At 38.5% G+C, this 22,397-nt stretch overlaps 1 protein-coding gene, 1 long non-coding RNA gene and 1 pseudogene across 3 annotated transcripts in view; 1 reads left to right on the forward strand and 2 right to left on the reverse strand.

Moving 5' to 3' along the window:
- LOC100138363 (large ribosomal subunit protein eL6-like) overlaps window positions 1-8,731 on the reverse strand; it is a 73,992-nt pseudogene extending 65,261 nt beyond the window's left edge.
- Window positions 8,732-11,255: 2,524 nt separating this feature from the next.
- LOC132345074 (uncharacterized) lies at window positions 11,256-12,288 on the reverse strand. The gene is made up of 2 exons (XR_009494197.1): window positions 12,212-12,288; window positions 11,256-11,494 (listed from the first exon to the last, which is right to left on the reverse strand). It is a non-coding gene; the product is annotated as an uncharacterized lncRNA (long non-coding RNA).
- ITGB8 (integrin subunit beta 8) overlaps window positions 11,928-22,397 on the forward strand; it is a 98,915-nt gene continuing 88,445 nt past the window's right edge. The window contains exon 1 of one of the 2 annotated variants that reach the window (XM_059885664.1): window positions 11,928-14,206. In XM_059885664.1, coding sequence (XP_059741647.1) covers window positions 14,080-14,206 — 127 coding nt within the window. In that variant the 5' untranslated portion in view covers window positions 11,928-14,079. The remainder of the gene's footprint in view (window positions 14,207-22,397) is intronic. The other variant, NM_001192875.3, reaches the window with a different exon arrangement.

Here is a 22,397-nt window from a genome sequence, read left to right on the forward strand (position 1 = left end):
AAACCTTAATACCCCACTTGTCAGGAAGCATTTAATAGGAGACTTCCTGTGTGCTGTTTTGGATCTGTCAGGAATCCTCTGTTCCTTATTAATTCCTGAATATTCAGGAATTAAGAGGAGAGGCAAGCCTCTCCTGGGGCTGAGGAATTCAGACATTTCCTTCGTTAGTTTTTCAATACGGTAATAAGTACCCTCTTCCTTCTTATGAACCATACGGTAAAAGTGATTGTTTACAACTTTTTCTCTTTAATATGGATTGCCTATGTTTTGTAAGTCTGGAATTTTAATCTTTATCTTTGCTGAGAATAACTACCTTGTAAGACAGTATATATGCCCACACCATGTTGATTAAAACACCTTTGCTCCATCAGAGCTTTGGTCCCCGTGTGTTGTTTTCATTCTCTCTCTCTCTCAGGCTAATCCTTTGGAGCGCAGAGACCTGTAGTGCTCATTCTCCTGCCCAGGCTTCTAAGACCCTCTCGAGAAGGCACCAATGTACCTTCACCCCATCGAGAGGGCGCCAGGTGCCTTCATGAGCAACACAAGCCCTGTGTCAAAGGACTTTATGGGTTTTCTGTGTAAACCAAGGAATATCAGCCTCTCTTTCTCTCTCCTTTACTTATTGTCGACTCTGGACCACCAGTTTCTGGTCCATTAAAGGACCTCAACACCCACTTACATCAATGGACAGATCATCCGGACAGAAAATTAATCAGGAAACACAAGTCTTAAATAACACATTATACCAGATAGACGTAACTGATATTTATAGGACATTCCATCCAAAAGCAGCAGAATACACAGTCTTTTCAAGTGCACATGAAACATTCTTCAGGATGTATCATATGCTGGGCCATAAAGCAAGTCTCAGGAAACTTAAGAAAGCTGACATCATTTCAACCATCTTTTCTAACCACAATGTTATGGGTTTAGAAATCAACTACAAGAAAAAAAGCTTTAAAAAAAACCCCACAAACATGGGGTGGCTAAGCCTTTTGCTACTGAATGACCAATGGATCAATGAACATAAATCAAAGAGGAAATCTGCTACTGAACGACCAATGGATCAATGAATATAAATCAAAGAGGAAATAAAAAAATACCTAGTGATAAAATGACAATGAAAAGACAATCCCAAACCTATGGGATGCAAGAAAAGCGGTCTAAGATGGAAGTTTATAGCAATAAAACCTTTCCTCAGGAAACAAGGAAAACCCCAAATGAACAATCTAATTTTACACCTAAAGCAACTAGAGAAAGAAGAACAAACAAAACTCAAAGTTAGAATAAGGAAAAAAAATCACAAATATCAAAGCAGAAAGAAACAAAATTGACACCAAAAAATGAAAGAGATAAATGAAATTAAAAGCTAGTTCTCTGAAAAGATAAACAAAATTGAAACCTTTAGCCAGACTCATCAGGGGAAAAAGAGCTCAAATCAATAAAATCAGAAATGAAAAAGAGAAGTTACAACTGATATCACAGAAATACAAAGAACCATAAGCATCTGCACTAAGCAACTGTATGCCAATAAAATGAACAACCTAGAAGTAATGAACAAATTCTTAGAAAGGTACAATCTCCCAAGATTGAACCAGGAAGAAGTAGAAAATACAAACAGAGCCAATTACAAGTACTGAATTTGAACCTGTGATTAAAAAGTTCCCAATAAACAAAAGTCCAGGACCAGACAGCTTCACAGGCAAATCATAGCAAACATTTAGGGAAGAATTATGCCTATCCTTCTGAAACTATGTCAAAAAATTGCAGAGGAAGAAACACTTCTGAACTAATCCTATGAGACCACCATCACCCTGATATCAAAACTAGACACAGATATAAAAAAAAAGAAAATTATAGACTGATATCATTGATGAACATAGGTGCAAAAATCCTCCACTAAATACTAGCAAACTGAACTTAAACAATGCATTAAGTACCATACACCATGGTCAAGTGGGATTTATTCAAGGATGGAAAGATTTTTCAATATCCACAAATCAGTGTGATACACCACATTATCAAGTTGAAGAATGAAAACCAAATGATCATCTCAATATATGCAGAAAAAAGCTTTTGATAAAATTCAACATCCATTTACAATAAAAATTCTCCAGAAAAATTCTCCAGAGCCCAGAGGAAACACACCTCAATATAATAAAGGCCATATATGACAAGCCAAGAGCTAACATCATACTCAGTGATTATAAGCTGAAAGTATTTCCTCTAGTTTCAGGAACAAGACAAGGATGCCCACTCTAGCCACTTTTATTCAACATAGTTTTGGAAGTTCTAGCCACAGTAACCAGATAATAAAAAAAAAAAAAAAGAAAGAAATGGGATCCAAATTGGAAAAGAAGAAGTAAAACTATCACTGCTGGCAGATGACATGATACTAAACACAGAAGATCCCAAAGATTCTTCCAGAAAACTACTAGAATTCATCAATTAATTCAATAAAGTTTTAGGATACAAAATTAACATACAGAAACTGGTTACATTTCTATATACTAATAACAAAAATCAGAAAGAGAAATTAAGGAAACAGTCCCATTTACCACTGCATCAAAAAGAATAAAATACTGAGGAATAAACCTACCTAAGGATGCAAGAACCCTGTACATAGAAGACTAAAAGACACTGAGGAATGAAATTGAAGATGACACAATCAGATGGAAAGATATGCTATGTTCTTGGATTGGAAGAAACAATATTGTTAAAATAACTATACTATCCAAAACAATCTACAGATTCAACACAATCCCTATCAAATTACCAATGGCATTTTCACAGAACTAGAACAAAAAATCTTAAAATTTGTATGGAAACACAAAGAACCCCAAATAGTCAAAGCAATCTTGAGTTTAGATTTGTATTTTTGAAGGAAAACTCTCATAGCACTGTGGGGATGAGATGGCTGGGAGTTCAAGAGAAAGATGAGAAAAGCCTGAACTAAGACAGCAATAAAGGAATTACACAAGAAGGAAAAGACTGCAGGAACTTCACTAAAGTGGGATTAATAAAATTTGTTAACTAATGGAAGACAGGTAATACCTAGGGCATGCATAAAACACGTGATACTCTTCTTTGCTGCTTTAGCTTTGAAAAGGGTTCTTTTAGTGAGTGAAAAACAGTTTGCATTTTGTTGTTGTTGTGATTTATATCATATTGAAATGTCCATCTTTATAAAAAACTTTATTTATGAATCTTTCAGTTCAGTCGCTCAGTTGTGTCCGACTCTTTGCAACCCCATGAATCGCAGCACGCCAGGCCTCCCTGTCCATCACCATCTCCCGGAGTTCACTCAGACTCACGTCCATTGAGTCAATGATGCCATCCAGCCATCTGATCCTCTGTCGTCCCCTTCTCCTCCTGCCCCCAATCCCTCTCAGCATCAGTCTTTTCCAATGAGTCAACTCTTCGCATGAGGTGGCCAAAGTACTGGAGTTTCAGCTTTAGCATCAGTCCTTCCAAAGAAATCCCAGGGCTGATCTCCTTCAGAATGGACTGGTTGGATCTCCTTGCAGTCCAAGGGACTCTCAAGAGTCTTCAACACCACAGTTCAAAAGCATCAATTCTTCAGCGCTCAGCCTTCTTCACAGTCCAACTCTCACATCCATACATGACCACAGGAAAAACCATAGCCTTGACTAGACGGACCTTAGTTGGCAAAGTAATGTCTCTGCTTTTCAACGCTATCTAGGTTGGTCATAACTTTTCTTCCAAGGAGTAGGAGGCAAATTTTCCAGATAGAAATTAACGTTTCAGATATTTTATCTCCAGGGGATCTTCCCGACCCAGGGATTGAAACTTGCTTTGTCTCCTGCATTGCAGGCAGATTCTTTACCATCTGAGCCAGATTTTATTCAGTTCAGTTCAGTTCAGTTCAGTTGTTCAGTCATGTCCAACTCTTTGCGATCCCATGGACCATAGAACGCCAGGCCTCCCTGTCCATCACCAACTCCCAGAGTTTACCCAGTCTCATGTCCATTGAGTCGGTGATTTCATCCAACCATCTCATCCTGTCATCCCCTTCTCCTCCTGCCTTCAATCTTTCCCAGCATCAGGGTCTTTTCAAATGAGCCAGCTCTTTGCCAGATTTTATTATACGTTGTCAACTAATTGCAAGAAAATTCGAGCCAATTTACCATTCTAACATTAATGAGTTCCTATTTCAACCTTCTACTGTTAGACTAAGTATTGTCATTTAAACATTCTTTGAGCATTCAGTGGGCAAAAATGGCATTGCTTTTTCATTAATAATTTGTGGATAACAGATAACCCTGAACCTTCCCCCATGTTTTTAAGCATTTGTATTCCCTATCCTTAAAACATATGCTGATGCTTTTTTGCATATATGTCTATTGTAGACTACATATTTTCTTATCCATTTGTATGAACATATTCTGTGTTAAGTATTTTTACCCTTTTTTGAAATATTTATAAACACCTAAGTTTTAAAGAATCATCATCAAATTTGTTGATTTGTTCTTTTGAAATTGGATACACTATTTCTACATTTAGAGAGAACTTTTGGTACCAATGCCAGAAAAAAAAATATATATATATGTATGTATATATTGTCTTAAAAGTTTTACACTAAGCTTTTTAATCCATCATGAATGCATTTTGGTATAAAGTAAGTTTCTAATATAAAATAGGTAAGCAACAGGATATATTCTACAGCACATGGAAATTTAGCCATTATTTTCTAATAACTTTTTTTTTTTGAAAATCACTCAGTCGGGTCCGACTCTTTGCAACTCCATAGACTATACAGTCCATAGAATTCTCCAGGCCAGAATACTGGAGTGAGTAGCCTTTTTCTTCTTGAGAGTATCTTCCCAACCCAGGGATCGAACCCAGGTCTCCTGCATCATAGGTGGTAGAGTTTAATACATAAAATATTGAATCACTATGGTGTACACCTGAAACTAATATAATACTGTAAATCAACTATACTTCAATAAAAAAAGAAAGAAAAGGTTTAGTTTCAGATGGAAAAATTAAAATTAAAAAATGCAATGTTTACAAATCCATGTTGGTTTTTTTTCTAAATAACTCACAATTGTCCCAAAACTATTTATTTTTTATTCTCTCTGCATTGATATTCCAAGCAGATTTTGTGTTATATTACACTATCATGGATATTAGATCCTATTTCTAAGCTATTCTATTTACCAACTCAGTCATCTTTTTTTTATTTTTGCATATCACTTCCAAATCAGGTTCTAATATCTTCAAGAAAAGGAACTGGGTTTTACTAATGCTTGTATTTTCCATAGGCCCTATCACTTTACATGTAGTAAATGTTCAATAAACATTAACATATTTATTACATAAATGTTTAAATTGAATATCCTGCATGCAATTTGCAAAGAATTTCCTCACCACTGTAAAAGGCTACATTTTTCAAGGTGAAACATGAAGTAATTTTGAAATTGGAGAAGGGGGATGAAAATGAAAGCATTCCAAGTTTTAAAATGCCATGTGAATTTGATTAGAATAATTTAAATTTTGTAGTGACTTCATTCTCCAGAGGCAATGTGATCATGAGAAAATACTTAGAGAGAGAATTTTAGTCGTGGGCTTACTCTGAATTACCAAAGCTCAGAAAAGCTTTAAGCTGTGTAATGATGTGCAAATCAGTCCACATACCATTGTGGCTCAACAGATGAACTATGTCAATGGTGAAATGTTGTCTTTACAATGTCTGCTGATACCTTTATTTGGGAGAACCAGCTGTGAATCCTTAACACTGCTATACATTTAGAGTATTGAGCAATAAAGCAATAAGATTTAAAATATATATTCATTTCTCCTCTTGACTGCATTTGAGTTTAAACGTGCTAAATGTTAAATAAAATCAGTATTAAGTAAGTTGTCCCTGTCATGTACAAATATGTGAAGCTTTCACACAGTTATTATATCAAATTGTACAGGATGACTTCAGGCTGAAAAGACTGCGAAACAATCTGTTTGATTAAGAAGACATTAAACTAGACCATCATAAAGAATGCTAGGATTACAAACTTCTATATAAAGACATGCTCACTACATCTATTAATGTGGGTAAAGAATTGTATAGTTCCAGAAAAGGAAAGTTATGTATTCAGTAAAGCCAAAGATATTTGATGTTATTTTTATGACAATATGCAAGTCTTGAAATAAGTATTTATGTATTTTCAATGTTGTTTACATTGTAAAATTAAAACAACCTAAATTACCATTACAAAAACTCTTGGGATAATATGTGATGGATTCTAACATGTTTCATTCCCCTTTGATTCTCTTTTTAGAGTAGTTTTAGGTTCCCAGCAAAACTGAATGACAAAGTACAGAGGGTTCCTTTTTGCTCCATACCCTCCCATATTTTGCTTCCCCGACTATCGACATTCCATTTCACAGCAGTACAACGGATGAACCTACACTGACATACCAGTATCACCTGAAGTCCAAGGTTTACATTAGACTTCACTCTTGCTGTATTTTACGTGGAATGTACAATGACATACATCCACCACTGGAGCATTATACAAAGAAGTTTCACTGCTCTAAAAATCTCCCATGTTCCATCAATTTACCCTTCCCTCCCCTTTTTTAACCTGGCAACCATCTTTCTCCTGTCTCCATACTTCTGCTTTTTTCCAAAGCATATTGTATGGTTGGAATCATAGAGTATGTAGCCTTTTCACATTGCCTTCTTTTACTCAAGAACATGCATTTAAGGTTTCCTCATGTCTTTTCATGGGTGGATAACTCAGTTCTTTTTAGTGCTGTATAATATTTCATCATCTGGATATACATTGTGTATTTATCCATTCATCTGAAGGATATTCTGGTTGCTTCTGACTTTTAACAATTAAATAAAGCTGCTATAAATGTCCCATGTGCAGGTTTTTGTGTGGAGATAAGTTTTCAACTCCTTTTGATAAATAGCAAAGAGTACGAGTGATGGATAATGTGAGCAGGGTGTGGTTTAGTTTTGTAAGAAATCACCAAACTGTTCCAAAATGGCTCTGCCATTTTGCATCCCCACCAGTAGTGAATGAAGGTTTCTGTTGCTCTACAGCCTTATAAGCATTTGGTGTTGCCAGTGTCTTAGATTTGGAACATTTTAATAGAAGCATAATGATACCTGGTTTTAATTTGCAATTTTGATAGCTATTTTAATTTCATCAGTGCATAAATGAATAAATTCAGTCTCAGGAAAATTAAATAATTTGCCCAAGATTCTACAGCTACTAAGTAGCAGATTAAAAATTGTTTTTTAACAGATTTCAAAGCCCTTGTGCTTTTTATTCTGCAGGTTGCCTGTTAGCTAGACAAGAATAAAATTCAAATTCACATATGGAGAATACCACAGAGTAGTTTCCAGACTGATTATTACTTGTTTTAGTTTAGGTTCCTCTAGAAGAGGACCCTGAGATAAGGAAATATCAGGGAACAGTGGAGAAAGGAAGGAGGGAAAGGCAGTGAATGAAGGATGTTTGAATACACTTATCTCTATGGGCAACTGCAGCTTAGTCCTACAGGGAATCTAGGGAAACAGTGCTCAGTATTACTCAAAATACAGTGTGTGACAGTACCAGTGTTTGAACACATCCAGGAAAAATTATATATATAAACTACAAGCAATAACTTAGAAACTTTGATAAAAACTTGACATTTTTATAACATCCATTTTTCTAATAATTCATTTTACTTTTTTTCCAATCCATGATAGATTGAAAATGAAAAACTGGTCCCCAAATCATTTGAGAAGCACTAATATGAAACACAAGGCCCAATGTGACTCCTTTCAAGAAACAAGGGAGCCGGGGTATTTACATCTCACTTCCCATCAGGTCAGCCCTTGAGACTGTTCAGAAGTGCCCATTTCCCAGCACTTCTGGTTGGGTGGAATGAAGTAATATGCCTGTGGTGGCACATGAATGTCATTAACAATGGGGTCTGCTACAAACTTTATCAATAAAAAATTTCACAAAGCTAATAAATTAATTAAAACATCACATCTCTATAATCATCCTAAAAATGAATTAAAGGCTAAATATGCTTTAATTTGCTACATGCTACATAGAGAAAGATAATAGGAAGCTAGAATTTGACTATGCACAGATAAAATATTTCATTCAAAAGCACCCATGAAAATAAACAACATTGCCAAGCAAAGCACTGGTTAATGGGTAGGGTAGCTAAATTAAAGCCATATCATGAACAAAATCCAACTGTAGTGTAAAGGAGTAGTCCATGGAATTCAGGCTATCTGAGTAATGAGTATTTGTCACTTTACAGGGCTTCCTTCAGCAACCTAAGATAATTTTGTTATCAGCTTGTTGAAATATTTTATTTTCCACTAAGGAAGCCAAAGGCAAGAGTTATTCCTTCCTTCTCTCAACTCTCAGAAAGCCAGAGGACTGGCATGTGAATAAAGACCTCAAAAATTAGATACTCTCAACCAGGATTCTGAACCTCTAGCAAGTGGTCCAAAGATGAAAGGATGAAAACAAAGCATTCTTATTTTTTGGATACTTAACTGCTACTAGTTACACCTTCCCTGGTTTCTGGCCTTATTTAATCCTAGGCTCTCAGCCTTCTGCTGATTCTGTGAGCTCTGAATTTCCTTGCAATAATTTCCTTTTTTTAACTTATGACAGTCTGACTCTCTTACTTGAAACCAAAAGTCATCACTGATATGAGGTGGTGGTGAACAGTCAGAGCTCTGACTCATGCCGGCTCAGTAATTCTCTTGAAGAAGTGAAATCAGTCTCTTCACCAAGTTGTTTTTTAGTTTCCACATTTCTACAATCGTTTTAGTTCAGCAGTGTTCTTTACGTAAAATTAGTCTGTGAGATGTTCCCTGAATAAAGGATTCTTCCTTTGGAGAATCTATTTGCATGTTGGCCTATTTAGTGCTAGTTGCTCAGTTATGTCTGACTCTGCCACCCTAGGGACTGTAGCCTGCCAGGCTCCTTTGTCCATGGAATTCTCCAGGCAAGGATACTGGAGTGGGTAGCCATTCCCTTCTCCAGTGTTTCTTCCTGACCCAGGAATCGAACCTGGGTCTCCTGAATTGCTGACAGATTCTTTACCATCTGAGCCACCAGGGAAGCCTATTTAAGTTCCTGAAAATTTTTCCAACAGGATTTAAATTTAACCCAGCATCTCCTTAAACTCAATAATGGAAGTCTTATTTCCGAAAATATTAACATCTCATACAATTAATATCCATAATATCCAAGGTATTTTCATCCATAAACTACCTTGGAAAGAGACACTGGCTCCAGCAGTTCATTTTTCTTTGTCTTTGCATCTGACGCTGGAGTTTATCAATAAGCACACATAAGTCCTTTGAGGAGTCTATGCGTTAGTCTATTATGTTAGGGGCTCTTAAAGCACAGTATATAAAGCACTATTTGAGAAGTTAGTAACAATGCATATTGTTGGGCATCACACCACATCTACAAATTCAGTATCTCCTGAAATAGTAAAGAATCACTCTACAGGTGATTATGTTATAGGCAATCTTCAGTTCACAGCATAAGGAACACTACTTTCTGTAACATTTCAGTGAAAAGTACTTCTTGATGGCTTCTATTCTTTATTATTGGAAGAATCTAGAAATCATAGTCACAATAACATATCCCACTAGCTCAACCATTCATCTCTAAAAAGTTGTAGATGAAACAAGTTCACAGACAACTTGTGAACATGAACTTAAAACCTTTGAATAAAACTTCGAATATCTTTGATCTCGACTTCAGAAAGATACAATATTAAAATGTGAATATGGCTTTGGCTGTAACCATGGGGTCAATGGGCTTCCCCAGTGGTTCAGTGGTAAAGAACCCACCTGCAATGCAGGAGCCAGAGGAGACACGAGTTAGATCCCTGGGTTAGGAAGATCCCCTGGAGGAGGGCATGGCAACCCACTCCAGTATTCCTGCCTGGAGAATCCTAAGGACAGAGGAGCCTGGTGGGCTACAGTCCATAAGATTGCAGAGTCAGACACGACTGAAGCAACTTAGCAGAAGCAGCAATATTCAGTTAAAGGCTGAACACACACTAAAAGGAGTAGTCTCTCAGATGTCTCTCTCACCCCTATTAACTGTCTGCAGCATATTCATTTCTCACCATAAACTGAGATATCAAGGTTAAAGGAGTAGGTTAGAAACTTAATTTACCCAATCTTATGACTTATTACTACTAAAGGATTCTGATTATAGGAAGCCCAAAATGAATAGCTAAAATGTTATTTTTAGACTATACGTGAATTTCATTTGCTTTCATTAACATAAACAATGAAATATCAGCTGTCAGAAATTTCAAAGACAGCAGAACATGATAGAAACAAAAATTACTCAGGTCACTATCTTCTTAAGCATTGTTTTCTTTGTTAGAATTCTTCAGATAATATATGAAGAGGACAATACTACATTTATTCACAATAAATACTGTACATTTTTCTTACAGGAAAAAGGTGAGTTGTGGTGACAGTTTTTTGTTGTAAACAAGCAAACTTTGCCCCAAGCGACTAGTTATATTTGGTCTTAGAATATGGGGAGGAAGGAGGGAGGAGGGTTCAGGATGGGGAACACATGTATACCTGTGGCGGATTCGATACATGAAAACCAATACAATATTGTAAAGTTAAAAAATAAAATAAAAACCAAAACAAGAAAGAAGTGAACCATAGTGTTTGCTGAATTGCAAGATTTGGGAGAATTCACTTTTGTCTTTATAGCCCCAAATGTACAGATAATTTGTTAGTAAATAGCTTGCAAGGATCACAGTCTTGCAGCTGGAATATTCGCTTATTTTGATAACCAGAATTATGACCTCTTCGCAACTGGGGAGTGATGATATATGGAGCTGTGCTTATTCTTCCATGTCTCCATAAAACTGGCATCCTGACATAAATTTGCATGAGCTCCATATAACACAATATGAAACTCTTTCCAAAGGGCTTCAAATTTACAGCCTTACAGATTTATATGTTTGTTTTATTCCTCTTGCTACACAGTTGTGTTGACTTAGTATAGAGCATAGTGACATCTAACAATACAGAGTTTAAAAATTTGTACATACCTTCTCAATTTCACATTCTCATTATTTGCATAAATTTATATCTTATTTAATAAGTAACTTCCATTTACATTTCTAGCACTAAGAGTTAGACTTTAAAATGTTAGGAAACTTTGATGTGATAGTCACTCAACAACGCAGTGTACTTATATTAACACATCCTTACAGAGTTTATGGATTGACCTTTTTGCTTTATTGTAGCACTGAACTGTCTCAAAGGTGGCTGCATTCCTTAGAATTCCAAAGAACTAATCTCTGGAAAATACACATACTGCTTCACCAAAGAGTCACTAATCCGAGCTTGAGTATGTTCCTTTTGTGTTCCAATTTCAAATCTTCATCCCCATTCCAGCTGTTTCTCAGGATCTGTCCTTTAGGACCACCAAAAGCAAAACTATAGTTGTTCAAACTTGAAAGTGAGGAAAGAAAAAATGAAGCTGGGCTGAATATAATTTTATCTACTTAGAGTACATTTCCAATAGTGGAATTATATTTACAATTATCTTTTTTTTTTTCAAGTTTGGGTCATTCATTCAGTCTCTCAAAAGGACTTTCTTTGTAGATCCAGAGCACTTGTAATTAATTTTCGAACTAGGCTCCTGGCTTGCTTAGCTAACTAATACTGTGGGCCCCAGTGTGCAGTCCACACCTGAAAAGGGGGAGTTTTTAACGTCGTGGTTTATTAACCAGGTACTTTCCATTCACTCAGTTAACAATTAGAAAAGAGAAAGAACAAAAAGAGAGAGAGAGCGCGAGAAACCCTCCTACTTGTTTTTTTACTCCAAATATGGAGATGGAAACTATTAAACAAATAAGAAGGAGGGAAACTCCCGCATATTTCACCTTGACCTGGCTGGAATGCTGATGCTTGTAAGAGGTGGTGCTCTATAAAAAAAGATCGGGCTGCTAGTGGACAAATGAGAGGTCAGACTTTACCACAGGGAACCTCTCCTGCCCCTAGAGGAAAAAGAGAACCACCAGACTGTCTCAAATTGGAAACAGCGCCTTGTTTTCAATCAGGGGGACTGGGTTCCCTCCCTCGGCCTAACGTCGTAGTAATGCGACCCAAAGAAGCGCGCGGCTTTCCTGACAGTTGCCGAGCATAACACCGCCTCCCGGCTTGTACCTAAATCTCTGAGCTGTAAACAGGCAGAAAGGTCCTCCCACCTCCTCTCCTTAGCCTCACTCTTCTGCTTCGCCGCCCTTTGTAACTCCTTTGTTCCGTTTATTCGGAAGGTGACGCTTAAGGTCAAAAGATCCATTGTGACTAGCAAAAGCCCAGGGCCACCACGAGACTCTGGGAAGAACAGGGCTGTCCAGCTCAGGGCTGAGGCTCCAAGTAGAGAAGGAGCCGTGAGAAATTTCAGCCGCAACTCCGGGTACAGCCCCTGCGGACCGGCCCAACTCTCCAAGGGTTGGGAAGACGCTCGACAATCTTGCGGTGGGGCAAAGGGTGAGCTACTAATTCTGCAAGCAAAATGGGCAGCGCGCACCATCGGAACAGAGGGTGTTGGGGGCAGGGAGAGGCCTCTAGACTCCACTTAGTCTGTGGTAGCGGCCGAGCAGTGAGTATCTCCCAACAAAGAGGCGCGCAGCGTCGGGGTCAGAGGCTGGGACTTTCGCGCAGCTGCCATTCTTGCTGAGCGTGTCTCCGCGCTTGCTAGGCGAGCATTGGGGTGCAAGGATTCCGGGAGGAGGGGGAAAGAGAACGGGCTGTGCGATTCCTGCTGCGCGGCTACGCATCAGGAGCTCTTGTGAACGATGGGAATGGCAACTATCAGAGCCAAGGGGGAGAAAAAGAGCTGGAGTGAGCAAAACAAAGAGCGAGTGTGGGCCGTGGTGACTTCATGCCTCACCAATGTCCCGCCCACGCTGCTTCGAGCTGTTGCTGCCGCCGGAGCCGCTGCCGCCGCGCCTGCGGGCGGCCGGGGCAAGGAGCTCTGTAGCGTGGGGCGGTTTCCTAGCAACTCGCCGCCCTAACGCTCCTAGCTATCCACACTTTAGGAGCCCCAACCCCCCTCACCCCAGACGAGGGCCGGGACAGGACCATTCCTCCCCTCCCCTCGCCAACTTCGCCTCTCCGGAGTGCACCCCAGAGCGCGACAGCTGTCCGGGCTCTGGACGGCGGCACGCCTGAGCCGCACACTGGGGCCAAGAGAACCAGGGCACGAAGCTCCCGCCCCGTGAAACCAGGCTCCTGCGCCCCCGCGGAACCTCCCCTCCTGAGCTGTCCGTCGGTCGTGCGCTTCACTTCGGGTCAAGCAGGGAGCTGCGATGCCTCGCACTGTGTCCGCCGACGCCGGCGGGGGCTTCTAGAGCGCTCGGGGGCCGCCTCCCCTGGTTGCTGGCACCTCAAGCTTCCTCCCTCGCTAACCAGGACGCTGTCGTTTCGACTTTGCCTGCTGCTCAGCTGACGAGGCTGCAAAGCTACAACCAACTGAAGTTGGCCTCCCTGCCCACCTGTGGAAGAAGCTCGAGCTGATTGATGCGCCATCGACTTTTTTCCCCTTCGGCCTCGCCAACGTCCCCTCCCACAGATGCAGCATCACCCACTGAATGTACATTAGGCTGGTTTTTCCCCCAGCTTCGGGCTTTGTTTGGGTTTGATTGTGTTTGGCTCTTCGCTAAGCTGATTTATGCAGCAGAAGCCCCATCGGCTGGGAAGAGACAAAAGCTCTTTTCTTTGTCCCAGAGCGGGCTGCGGAGCCTTTGCTGGCGTCGCCGCCTCGGGCCATTGGCCGTCAGAGGAGCTGCTTCTCGCGGAGCTCTTGGGACCCGCAAGATTGCTGAGCTGGGAGGGCCGCCGGGGCCCTGAGATGCCGAGCTGTGACCAGGCCGGCGTACCTGCAACGTTTGCTCCGAGCCGCGGGGTCCGCCTGCTGGGCCTGCTGGAAACGTCCTAGCAACACTTGGCACTTCGCGCCGCGGAGCGCGAGCGCGCATCCGGTTAGCAGCCAGGCGGCGGGCGCGGTGTGGTGCGGGCTGCTTTGCATTATGTGCCGCTCGGCCCTGGTTTTTTTTACTGCCACATTAGTCTGCCTGCAAAACTGCAGGCCAGGTCCTGTCCCGTTCCTCCGGGCGGCCTGGATGTTTTCAGTTGTTCTTGGACTGGGCCAAAGTGGTAAGTTGTTTTGTTTTCTTTTGTTTTCTTCCTTTTCTCAAAGGTCTTGGGCTGTCAAGAAGAGCATCCCAACCAGGTAAGTGGCCGGGTGACAGCCTCCAACTGCGGAGAACTTAAGAAGGGCGGGTGTGTGGCAGCATTCTCCATCGCAGGCAGCCCAAGGGAGGCCAGGTGTCAAGCAAGCATTTCCTCCCTGGAGTGACGGCAGTAACTACTTGTATCAGGAGACACTATATGAGTTGCTCAAGGAGGCAGTAGTAACAGAATGAAAGTTTGGAATGGTGGTGGATATTTACAGAAGCCAGTTTAGCTGTTCCACTTCATCTTTGAAGGTGTCCTCCTTGAAGGCATCCTTGAAGATGCTTCCACATGTTTCTAGCATTTTGGGTCCACTACCCACTAGCTCGCATTTGATTCAAGCCTGAGAATCAACTGGTATAATGAGAGTGATGGTCCTGTTTTTGAGTCCCTGAAGGAAAAGGATAGCAGCATACGTTTATTCTACCATAGTGCTTAGCCTGAATGAACTGAACACATATGAAGAATATTCCTGCTTTAAGTCACTGTTTTTTTCAGCTCAAAAACCAATTCCCAGCTAAATGATCCCTCAGTGAGATCAATGCCTGAGACTGAGACTCTGAGACAGAAGCCTAGAGCAAGATTGCCAGCTTTCATTCCAGGCAAGCCACTTTTGTCAGAACGACCTGATTTGGAAAGGATACTTCTTTATAAAGGATACCATCTTCATTTTATGAATCACAAAGAAAAGCTCAAGTCAAATAGCGTATGAAAAGGTGTTTTGGCACTTCTGAATTATATGCAAATTTAAGGTGGTAGTACTGGATTGTTAACAAACAGTAAGACAAAGTAAGTAATAGCCATAATCATGAATTTAGGATAAGTTCTTACTGGCATTAAATATAAGGCAAATATTTATTTTTACCAATGCAGTGATTATTGCCATACTTTTTAGAATTGGTCACTGAACCTTTAAATTCTATTAGAGCCTTTCTCTCACCTCTCCTGTTCAAGGAGACTTGTAATTGTTTTGTAGACTAAACTGTTCCTCTATGCTTTGAATAGTCAAATTTCTATATGATTAAATAGAAATTAAAACCATCAAGTCATAACCATATAAATAAGAGTCTATAATGGAAAAATGCTATCAATTGGTTGCATATATAGCTGTCTGACATTTGTTTCAAAAGATTTACCCAGCTATGTGAAATGAGAGCAATTAGAATTAATTTTTAACTTGTGGTTGTTTTTTTGGCTTGTAAGTTAATTTTAAGTGAAACTTAAGGCAAAGGGAAATGTAACATCATTAATTGTCTCAAGTGAAATACTCATTTGTTGCAAATTTCCCACTGACTATAACTCCATCCTATGTTAATAAGTAACAAAGTATTTTTCTGGATTTTGTAAATACACACACACACACACACACATATACATTAGTAAAATGATCAAAACTTGTGTCAACAAAGTATATTTTGTCCCCAGTAGGTAGACAAAAGAAAAAGCCATACTTGCCCCCAGATTATGCTAGTAATAGTGAGTTTTTTAAAATATATTCATTGTGTTTGTTAAGATTAGTCAGGTTCTCCTCTAATAGCTGTATTTCCATCCAGTGACTGTAGCTGATTTGAAGCAAATATTATGAATGGACTCCCTTGCACCTGCAGTTGTGAAAAGGGAATGCTTATCTGAAATCAGAACAAGGCATCCTTTTCCCAGTCTCTGTCAATATACAAAGGTTTCTGATGTATACTGGTTTGCACTACAGTTAAAAACATGCAAAAAATTTAAATTATAGCCAGGACAAGTCAGAAAATTAGAGATCAGCGTAAACTGTTGTACTTTTGTGATATAGCTACAAGTCTCAAATTATATGTCTTCACAGTACAAATTAGATGCTTAAAGCAGAATAGAAATTTAGGTATCAGTTACAAAGGAAATCTTGTTCCCCTGCTTGGTAGTTTACACCAAGGAAATGTTGAGGGCAATAAAGCTAAACAACAACAACCAAAGAAACCAGCTGCACGACTCTGGGTTTAATTTTCGAAGTAGAACGTACAAGTCCCAAATATAATGAATATAGTGAGCAAGGGGGATGTTATTAGTAAAATCTGAACATTATTCTGATCTAGAAAAAAAATTATTGGAGTTTGTTTTTCAGCTTTTGTTGGTGGGAATTACCGACAATCAGAGAAACAATAACACCATAAAATGGTTAATGAGTAACTAGAAAACACTAAAGAATACCTAATGGTTAATATTTGAAGAGTTAATGTAGGAACACTGCTTTTTCTACATTTGTTAGTTTTGGAAGGCTAAAAATCATTTTAACCTAAATTTTCATATAACAATATGAGTGAAAAATTTCAGAAATTACCATTTCTTTTTAAAAAGTGGTAGCTATTACAATTAAATTTCATCTTCTGTGTATAATCAACTATTATTTTACATAAAAATCAACTGGATTACCATTGTTTTGTAAATGTAGTATTATTTTTACCTCAGAACATATTTTATAGAATAAGTCTTTTCAGAACTCTTTATGCTTACCTAAAGTGAAAGGATATTTAAAAGAACTCATGCTTAATTTTTAAAAATCCAGTTTTCCAGATTATTTACACAATAAGCATGCAAAGTGCTTCTGTCTTAAAGTAACTGAGATACTTTTTGATAAAAAGCTTATGCTATATATGAAAAGGGCTTCCCAGGTGGCTCAGTGGGTAAAGAATCCACCTGCAATGTAGGAGATATAGGCAGACATGAATTCTAGCCCCGGGTCAGGAAGACCTGGAGGACGGCATAGCAACCACTCCAGCATTCTTGCCTGGAGAATTCTATGGACAGAGGAGCCTGGTGGTCTACAGTCCATGGGGTTGCAAAGAGTCGGACACAACTGAAGTGACTGAGCATGTACAAACACACGTATATTAAAAGGCAATGTTTATGCTGTATATATTCAAATCATGTAAGTAGCTGTTATGATTTGGATAATGCCATACAATTTCTGAGCCCTCAAACTTTGTTCACCTATTATCAAATTATCAGAAATTTCACCATTTAATGGATTTCTTTGGATTAAGCATGGTATTGACACTCTGTTTCTTCTAACTTTTAACTGTATATTATGGAAATTTTCAAACAAGCACAAGAAGAAAGAAAGGTGTAAGGAATCACCATAGGTCCATAACCCAGCTTCATCAACCATCAACTCAAGCCAAACTTCTTTCATGTCTTCCTCCCACTCATTTTCTTTCCCCAACAAGACTCTTTTGAAGCAAATATCTCATATCACTTTGTCCTAAAATATTTCAGTAAATCAAACTACTACTAGAGGAGAAGCACACATTTAATCACCACAACATGAATTTTTTGGGCTGAAATTTAGGGCCACAAGAACATCCACTATCTTCAAAGGGAAGAATGTAGAAGTGAGGGAGGCAAGCAAAGACAAAGACAGTTTTAAGCATTTATTTTGCAGTGGTTCTATTATATAGCTCCACTAAAAATATTTGTTAAAGTATCCATGTATGTGAAAAAAAATGTAATTACTTTATTCTAATTGAATCACAGCAGATATACTTTGCTTGAGTTTCAGTTTTAAAGACTGTTCCCCTCTCTCTTGAATTGTCATTTTTCTCCTCTAGATCATTTATAGCATATGCATATCCATACATGCTGTAATAACTCTCATCTTTAATCTCAGTCTCCTTCATAGCAAAAATTCTTGAAAGAGTTGTCCCATACTTGCTGTCTCCAATTCTCCTCACCTTCTCTATTAAACCACTGCATTTAGGATTTCTTTATCATCTCTGACATTATGCCACTCTGTTACGATTACAGTGACCTTCCTGTTGTCAGATCTGATGATCAGTTCATCGTTTTCATTTTTCTTGACCTGTCATTGGTCAGCGAGTTGATACTGTTGATCACTCCCACCTTTGAGGCACTCTCTTTGACTTCCTGGACCCACATTCTCTTGGTTTAAGCTCCTTATCCATTCCTGATGTTGCTTCTTTCTCATGTTCCAGCCTCCAAATACAGGAGTGGCCCAGGATTCAGCCCTCAAATGTTCTTTTCTAGATATATACTGGGTCTCAGGTGGAGCAATCCAGTCTTGGGTCTTAAATATCATTTCTATGCTGACAGCTCCAGTCCTGCCCTCTTATCTCATCTCCAAAGGGTCTAGCAAACTGCCTATTCAATACCTCCACTGTAGGTCTAGGGTTTCCCTTGTAGATCAGCTGGTAAAGAATCTGCCTGCAATGTGGGAGACCCGGGTTTGATCCCTGGATTGGGAAGATCCCCTGGAGAAGGGAATGGCTACCCACTCCAGTATTCTGGTCTGGAGAATCCCAAGGACTATGTAGTCCATGGGGTCACAAAGAGTTGGACATGACTGAGCGACTTTCACTTCACTTCACTGTAGGTCTAAAGATAACCTTATGATATTCAAAACTAAACTTCCCATTTTCTGCTTCAAGCTTGCTCCTTTTACGCTCTTTTTCATCTCAGTAAGTGATGTCAGTCTCCCAGTAGTTCAGGATAATACTTTGGCAGTGCCCTTGATTTCTCTAACACCTTCACTGTCGATCCCTGGGTTGGGTTGATTTCTCTGTTTCTCCCACATTCAACAGTCAGTTCACCACTTCAAGTGCCTAAAAAGCTGACTTTGTGGTCATTTTCTTTTTTTGGCCATTCAGAGTTGATGAAAGTTGAATTAATACTGTAAACTTTTTTTTTTAAATAAAGGATATCTTCAAATGGTAGAACGATATATAACACTCTATAAAGAATAAGAGGACTGACCAGGTAGAAAAAGTTCTTAGAATATTACCAGCTGATAATTTTTTAAAATGTATTTTTAAAAGTATGTTTAAGTCTTAAAGATATATTATTTATTCATGAATATATTTGTGTACTAAGCTAATTAATCTTGATTGGACTGAAAACATAATTAGTTAATAACAATAAAACAAGGGAAGTAAGAGGATATAGTTTAGAAGAGAAAGGGACATTGTTAAATAGGATTTAATGTAGACAATTAATAAGATAATCAGTTTCCATTCCAATTTGATATTTTTATGAGATGTAAAAGTATATGATATATATGATATAGCAATACTATATTGCCTTTTCAGTTTGCCTGTACTCCATTTTGAATGATCCTTCCTTGAAGCAACAAAGTATTTGAGATAATCTGGTTTGTGTTTAACAGTTTAGAGCCTTTTCTGTCCCACCTGTTAAATTTCATTTATCCAGGTACAGTTTATGTTAAATTTCTTACTTTGTTCACCATGCCTTTTCCCAGGGCCATTCTGTTGACCACTAGATGGATGTCAGAGGGTACAGTTTTTATCTAAAGTTCTTTAAACTTTAATAAATGGGGCCTGATATGCAGAGACAATCCAGTTTTCTTTAAAAATGTAATAAACTATTTGCCTTGTGATACAGTCTTCCTCTTGTTTGTACTTATTAAGCAAAGATGCTCAAAGCTTCCTCCTTGAAAGTGCCTGTTGTATAGCAGTCTCCATTATTTACATGACATCTTTTCACAGGTTTGATAAGTCTCAGTGTGGAACTTACATAAAAAAATATTTTTTTTATATTATTGAATCTTACCTTACCAAACTGACACAAGGAAATAGTCTTTTTAATATGTTCACTGAATGACCTGAAAACAGTCATAACCAATCCTGTATTGTTTATGCTCAGTCCTCCTTTGTCCTCAAAACTCGTCCCTGATGGAGTCCAAGTCTATACATTTAGAGAAGTTTTGCCAGCATGAGGACTGTGAGGCCCTAAGTATCTTCTCCAGTTCTATATGAAATATATTCTGTAAGCTATTTATTGATTATAAAAGAAGCTATAGAAAAAAAATAATATTTTATGCTTATGCATATTGCATTTTATTAAATTGAACAATCAGTGAGCTTAATAAGTAGGTGATCTAATTGGTAACCTCTAAAAATGGAACTTTTCCATTTGTATCCGAAAGATGTCATGTTAAGTATGGCTTCTATATGTAGTGGAAAGAAAGTGCAATGCTTATGTAATTTCACAAACAACTGGGTACTCTCTCTCTGTACTATGCACTGATATAAATGATTTAAATGACATTAATTTAATCTTCATAATATATCACTGTGAGAGAGGTAGATTTGTTATTCCTGTTAAAGAAATGAGAAAACTGCTGAAACATAGAAGAGATAAGTAACTCATTCAAAATCACCTAGCTAGTAAGAAGAAAAGATGGGATTTGAACTCAGTTATGCTGCCTCATAATTCATTTTTAAAAAGTTTCTAGATGTTGCTTAAAGTTATACCTTCAGTGTGACTGTCAGATAGAGGGCATTGTAAGGAGGCCCATGGCATATTTGGAAAAAGGTCTTTCATTCATCCCTTCTCAACTGTTGGTGTGCAAAGGGAATTGTGGTGGAAATCTGGGTGTTTTAGGGTTGTCCAGGAGGCAAGGAAGTGATGGCCACAGGTGAGGGCACATGTGAGAGCACAGGAGCCTAGAAACAGAGACTGGGACTCCTTCCCTGGAGACTGCTGGATGCTCTATAATGCTGTTGCCCTCACAAAATAACTGAAGAGAGGAGGATAAAGACGAGAATCGGGGTGTGGTCAAAATATACTTTCAGTGGAAGCCCTCGAATGCTCCGACTCAACCCTAAATGCTTCTCACTAAGGTTGTTTTCATATGGGAGCAAGAAAGGGAGAACACAAGTGGCCTTATGAGAGTAATCTGGAACGAAACTCCGCCTCCCAAAGGATTTCCAATGTGTTAAAGATGTGTATGACTTGTTATGAGACAGAAAGGAAAAGGGAAAGTTCAAAGAGTTCAAAGAAACAAAATCATGATGCAAGGCATCACATAATTGACCAACATAGGGCTTATCACATTCCTAGCCACTTGGAGCCATGCTATTATAGAGCTTGATACTCTATATTGTTTAAAATATTCGTATTAGTTTTTCCTCCCTGCATTTTTACAAAGTAGGTGTCCCTTCAGCTGTTAAATATTTGCAGTGATTAGTCACAGCCAACAGTCTAACAGTATTGGTCATTTAGAGCATGGCATTTCTGGTGTGTGCCAGGCTCAAGGCATCTGCTGCTATACTTTCTTCAGGCAGACGTTTTTGCTGTTTTTGTGTCTTTATGAATTTGAGTGTTTTCAGTTTTATAACTATTTGACAATCAGCAGTTAGTTCACATCTATGTTGACTGCCTACAGATTTCTGAAAGTGGTGACAGGTACATAGGTGATCAACATGTAGAGCTTGTTTAGTGAAACTTCACCCTTGTTTCCTGGACAACCACATAGGAATATGGTATGGGACACTCCTTATTTTTTTGGTTCAGTCAGCTTTGTTAAATCTGTATCAATGCAGATGTCTAGCGTTCCCACCTCCTTCATGGCAAATTTCCAGGTATCTTTGAGTGTCCAAAGGTCATGCTTCTTTTAAAGCCTATTTCATATATGCACAGGATGCTGATGGTTTATTTTCTGGTCACCACCCCACTGATGGCAGAATTGCCCTCTTGCTCACCAGTATTTTCCATGGGAGTCATCCAAAAAGAGCAAGATATTGTGACTCTTCAGGCAGAAGTTTAATGCTGAGACATTGAAAGCTCTATCTAAGCACTAAGAATACAATGATGCTTACATTCTAATTGAAGAGGACAAATACATATTATATATCATGCGTATATATGCATGATATATTAATATAATTACAATTTATAATATAGAATATATGTCATACATACATGTATATGTGTGTATATATATATGTGCATGTATATATATATATATTTGTGTGTGTATGTGTGTGTATGGTAAAATGAAGAAAAAATAAAGCAGAGTGAAGAAAGTGTTCTGAGAATGACTGGACAGACTATTATATACAAGACAGAGTAGGCCATTCTAATAAAGTAACATTACATTTCTTGAATGTTTTTCTTTCTATGGTAAACTTAATATATTTTACAATCTTTCTTATAGTTTAGCTCCTTCTTGAAAATGGGAGGCAAAAAGATATGCTAGGATTTCTAAGATGTTAACAGTAATAGGAATTTTTTCTCTTTTGCTATTAAAGGGGATCAAATTTTCACTTATGGCTAGGAAGAAGAGAGTTCAAAGGTCATGAGGGGGTGACAAGATGATAAA

The sequence above is a fragment of the Bos taurus genome, chromosome 4 (assembly GCF_002263795.3).
Source record: "Bos taurus isolate L1 Dominette 01449 registration number 42190680 breed Hereford chromosome 4, ARS-UCD2.0, whole genome shotgun sequence".
Classification (NCBI taxonomy): domain Eukaryota; kingdom Metazoa; phylum Chordata; class Mammalia; order Artiodactyla; family Bovidae; genus Bos; species Bos taurus.